General features: G+C 39.8%; 1 protein-coding gene across 1 annotated transcript; it reads left to right on the forward strand.

Moving 5' to 3' along the window:
• The first annotated feature begins 228 nt into the window (after nucleotides 1–228).
• LOC122089942 (alanine--glyoxylate aminotransferase 2 homolog 3, mitochondrial-like) lies at nucleotides 229–4,121 on the forward strand. Its single transcript, XM_042659722.1, has 9 exons — nucleotides 229–600; nucleotides 1,128–1,358; nucleotides 1,440–1,610; nucleotides 2,046–2,189; nucleotides 2,295–2,474; nucleotides 2,595–2,820; nucleotides 3,151–3,264; nucleotides 3,365–3,451; nucleotides 3,768–4,121. The coding sequence occupies exons 1-9, from the start codon at nucleotides 361–363 to the stop codon at nucleotides 3,809–3,811; spliced, it is 1,437 nt and encodes a 478-aa protein (XP_042515656.1). The 5' UTR covers nucleotides 229–360; the 3' UTR covers nucleotides 3,812–4,121.
• Nucleotides 4,122–4,567: the final 446 nt, after the last annotated feature.

Here is a 4,567-nt window from a genome sequence, read left to right on the forward strand (position 1 = left end):
ATAAAGATTCTAAGCCAGTGGTTCTGATTCAAATAAGATGATATTAGCCGTTCTCCCATTAACGAGACACCGAAACGTTTTTACCAAAACAAAGTAAAAGACTCCGAAACGTTATTTTTGTGAGTCACTTTTACTAATCTTGGTTTCTCACTAGCAAAGATGGCGCAAAGCCTATGGCCCTCAGGAATCTCTATCTATATAAACCCTTCGACTCCACCTGTTCATTGCACTCCCTCTCCCTCTCCCTCTCTTTCTTTCCTTGTCTCTCTTTCTATTTCTCTCTCTCTCTCTCTGTGGGTTCCAGCACAGAAATCTCTGAAAATATAGAGTGTGAGAAAAGAGGGAGAAGAGTAATCGAAGATGATGAGAGCCTTAATCCCAAGAGCATTATCAAGAAGAGATTTGCCTCGTAGTTACCGGAGCTTCTCTCAATTGGCTCATCAGAGAGAAGGTTCTTCGCAGGAAAGCTCCGATGTTGTTCCTAAAATGCCTCCTTTCGATTATGCTCCTCCTCCTTACAATGGACCATCTGCTGCGGAGATCTTGCAGAAGCGAAAAGATTATCTGAGCCCTTCCATGTTCTACTTCTACAAGAACCCTGTAAGAATACATTACGTTTTCACAAACCCATCGACTCTGATCTGTTACTTCCCCTTTTTGTTTTTTTTTTTTTTTTTTTTCGATTCATACTTTTAGTGGTTAAAATCTTGTACTCTTTTTCGATTTCATCGTTCTGTGTTTCTTTCTCTACACGTATTTTACATTTTATTGTAATCAGTTTGTGGTTCTTATTCTCTGCAGAAACTTTTTTTTTTCCCTTTCCGTTAATTTTAACAACTTTCTGCTTCAACCCATCAAGTTTTAGGATTCCTTGCAGGATATGAATGTATCGTATGTCGCTTTCCCTTTTTTCTTTCTGGTTTCCTGTTTTGGTATGTTATTTTCGTCTTTGGTTTTTTTTTTTCGGTAACAATTTTTCGTCTTTAATTATCCTGCATTAATGGTGGAAAAAAGGTGTGAACCTCTGGTTTTTACGAGATGGGTCACACAGATCCTGCCGTTGATCTTCGGATTCGCTTACAGTTTTATTGTTGATGGTTTTGGAATTTGTATTTTCCTCTTCACAGTTGAACGTGGTGGATGGGAAGATGCAATACCTCTTCGACGAGAATGGGCGTCGATACCTTGATGCATTCGCAGGGATAGCAACCGTTTGCTGCGGCCACTGTCACCCAGATGTGGTGAAAGCAATCGTTAATCAGGCGAACCGCTTGCAGCACTCCACCGTCGTCTATCTTAATCATGCCATAGCTGATTTTGCCGAGGCTCTGGCTTCCAAGTTACCCGGAGATCTCAAGGTATTATAGAATTTGATTCTTAGTCTTGTACTAGTGGTTTTGTTTGTAATATGGGTTCAGTAGTAATTAGAATTTTTGTAGGTTGTTTTCTTCACGAACTCTGGGACTGAAGCCAACGAGCTGGCGATGATGATGGCTCGATTATATACTGGATCTCATGATATCATCTCACTCAGGAATGCGTACCATGGCAACGCTGCTGCGACAATGGGAACTACTGCCCAATCTTGCTGGAAGTTCAACGTTATACAGGTGTTAATTCGGTTCTCCTGTTTTCTACCTGGGTCTTCAGTGTTTTGTGTGAACTGATCATCAAAATTTTCAATTCGGTTCTCCTATTTTCTACCTGGGTCTTCAATGGTTTGTGTGAACTGATCATAAAAAATTTCAATTTGATTAATTTGGAGTCTTGGACCAGCTGCCTCGGTTTAGTGGGTTCCATGTTCCATGGCCCAAAGGAGCGACCATTTTGTTCATCTACTTTGTGATAAGCTCTGCTTGTACTTTTGTTTTACTGGCTATGTGAAGACAGGACAATGGGAATGATTTTTTTTTTTTTTTTTGGGTGATCGAGTTTGGATCATTAATTAGGGGCTTGACGAAGTAATTTGATGTTAGGGCATATATCTCTGTTCTCCTACTCAATGATGTTTCTTTTAATCTTAATCTATTATGTTTTGCCAATAGAGTGGAGTTCAACATGCAATGAACCCAGACCCATACAGGGGTGTTTTTGGCTCAGATGGGGTGAAATATGCAAGAGATGTCCAAGAGACCATTGACTTTGGAACTTCTGGTCGTGTTGGTGCCTTCATGTCAGAAGCGATACAGGTAAATTGATCAATCTAATTGCTTTCTTGATGTTTTCATGGCTTTGCCCAGTCAGGAGAGCTTGTTTATGTTCAATGTTAAATGCGTCTGTTATCTGTTTGACAGGGAGTTGGTGGAATTGTAGAGTTGGCTCCAGGTTACTTGCCTGCTGTGTATGACATCGTAAGGAAAGCAGGGGGCCTCTGTATTGCTGATGAGGTTCAGGCAGGTTTTGCTCGCACTGGGAGCCACTTCTGGGGATTTGAATCCCATGGTGTTGTGCCCGACATAGTGACAATGGCAAAGGTGAATCCTCTCAGATTTTATACTTAACTTTTGGGTAGCTCAACTGAAACCTTTGTTTCGAAAGTCCTATTCTGCTTTCAAGGATTGACTTGTACCACTTTTTGAACCTGGTGTCTTCAGGGCATTGGAAATGGTATTCCTATTGGTGCAGTGGTAACAACTCCTGAGATTGCGAAAGTCTTGACTTATCGTAGTTATTTTAATACCTTCGGTGGAAATCCACTATGTACTGCTGGAGGGCTTGCTGTTCTGCAAGTACTTGAGAGGGAAAAGCTTCAGCAGAATGCCCATGTGGTGGGTTCTTATCTAAAAGAGCGTCTCACTTCTCTCATGGAGAAGTATGAACGTAAGACCTGTTATCTTTTCCACATCTTACCTGCTTTCTTGTGGATGTGCAATTCCATTAGCTTTTATGGAATAACTATATGCGAAGGTCTGGATGTGTATGTAGGCACTTGTACTAAAAGGTCTGGATGCTTTCAGTTCAAACCTCCCATGTTTAAATATGAGCTGAAATGATGATTTGAATATTACATTATTTACCAAAATTTGATAGGTGTAGAATGTTTAAGGAATTCTTGTTCCTTTCTCGTCTTTTTCTATGTTCTATATTCTTCATGATGGATGTTATTATTTATCCTCATATTTTTCTTTTATGTTCTCTGCATTACTGCAGTTATCGGTGATGTAAGGGGGAAAGGTTTGATGCTTGGAGTTGAACTTGTCACAGATCGTAAATTGAAAACTCCAGCCAAGGCTGAAACTTTGCACATTATGGATCAAATGAAAGGTCTCTCTCTCTCTCTCTCTCACATACACACACACACACAATGTTGTGGTCTTCTCTGTATGTGTTGCAACTAATCCCTCTCTCCTGGTTTGTGTTGTAGAAATGGGAGTTCTGGTTGGGAAAGGAGGGTTTTATGGTAACGTTTTCAGAATTACACCTCCCCTCTGTTTCACAAAGGACGACGCAGGTAGGATCTTATTAGACTGTAAGAGTGATTTCTTAAGGCATTGGTACAAACTCGATCATGTAGCCTTCCAGTTTCTTCTCCACAAACAAGCCTATAGCAAAAACAAATTCAGCCTTAACCCAACTTAATGGGGTTGGCTACATGGACCTTTGCCCTCCAATAGACCCTATCCAAGGTCATACTTGGGACGAGACCAAGCAAACAGACATATTGGCTGGATGGGTCATTTCTGTAGTGTATTACATTGATGTATAACCATCCCAATGCTTATGTTCAATCTTTTTACTGATTTTACTTTGGTATTCTCTGGTTTCAGACTTCCTTGTGGATGTGATGGACTACACAATGTCGAAGATGTAAAGCTTCTGGTGTTAATGGTGGATAAATAACTCATCTGTCGATCAATCTATGTATATCTGCTGTCAATGCTAATAATCAATCTATATCCATATTTGGACTAATTGAATAAAATTATGTAAACTCTGCCATAGAGATGAAGAGACACCACCTCGTTGTCTCTCTCGCTCTTTCTCTGTCTTAGTCCTCTTCCTTCTAGTTTCCCTGAGAATATGTTATCAGTTTCGAAGTTTGAATTGAACATTGATGTGTGATCTGTGAACTGAACATTGGTGAGTGATCTATGGCTAATGCTCCTCTCAGATTCATGGTATTTGATTTTTTCTGTCATCCTCAAAGCTATTATGAACACTGTGCGCCTTAATACTGACTGTTTGTTACTTAATCAACTAGCACAATGCTCAGTTGCCATCTCAGAGGAAAACAGTTAAAAATCTCAGCACATAAAGATATTTCACCCAAAACAGAGCTGTTTTGTGTTTTATCACAAGTGAATAAACAATGCAAAAGGAGTTGATGTGCTTCTCACATACTAATAATGCAGGATCCTACTTTTGTATAGTAAATTCAATAAGATAACATTTCATATGCATTTTTGGAGGGTCCAATTAGATGCCTTTTGTACTCTTTCTCATATTTTTAATTGGTAGTTCTAAGAAAAGATCACTAACCATGTGTGTTGTCTTCTCATGGCCTCATGGGATGATGTGGGCTCTCCTCTCTGGGTTTTAGGTGTTTGGTTGGTTGTCATGCCATGTA

This window comes from Macadamia integrifolia, chromosome 9 (genome assembly GCF_013358625.1).
Source record: "Macadamia integrifolia cultivar HAES 741 chromosome 9, SCU_Mint_v3, whole genome shotgun sequence".
Lineage (NCBI taxonomy): Eukaryota > Viridiplantae > Streptophyta > Magnoliopsida > Proteales > Proteaceae > Macadamia > Macadamia integrifolia.

Bases quoted from the DNA above. Each gene is read 5' to 3' on its own strand.
- LOC122089942 (XM_042659722.1), top strand. From the start codon at position 361: ATGATGAGAGCCTTAATCCCAAGAGCATTATCAAGAAGAGATTTGCCT. The intron at 2,821-3,150 runs GTAAGACCTGTT...GCATTACTGCAG, and splicing joins TCTCATGGAGAAGTATGAAC to TTATCGGTGATGTAAGGGGG. The intron at 3,265-3,364 runs GTCTCTCTCTCT...TTTGTGTTGTAG, and splicing joins CATTATGGATCAAATGAAAG to AAATGGGAGTTCTGGTTGGG.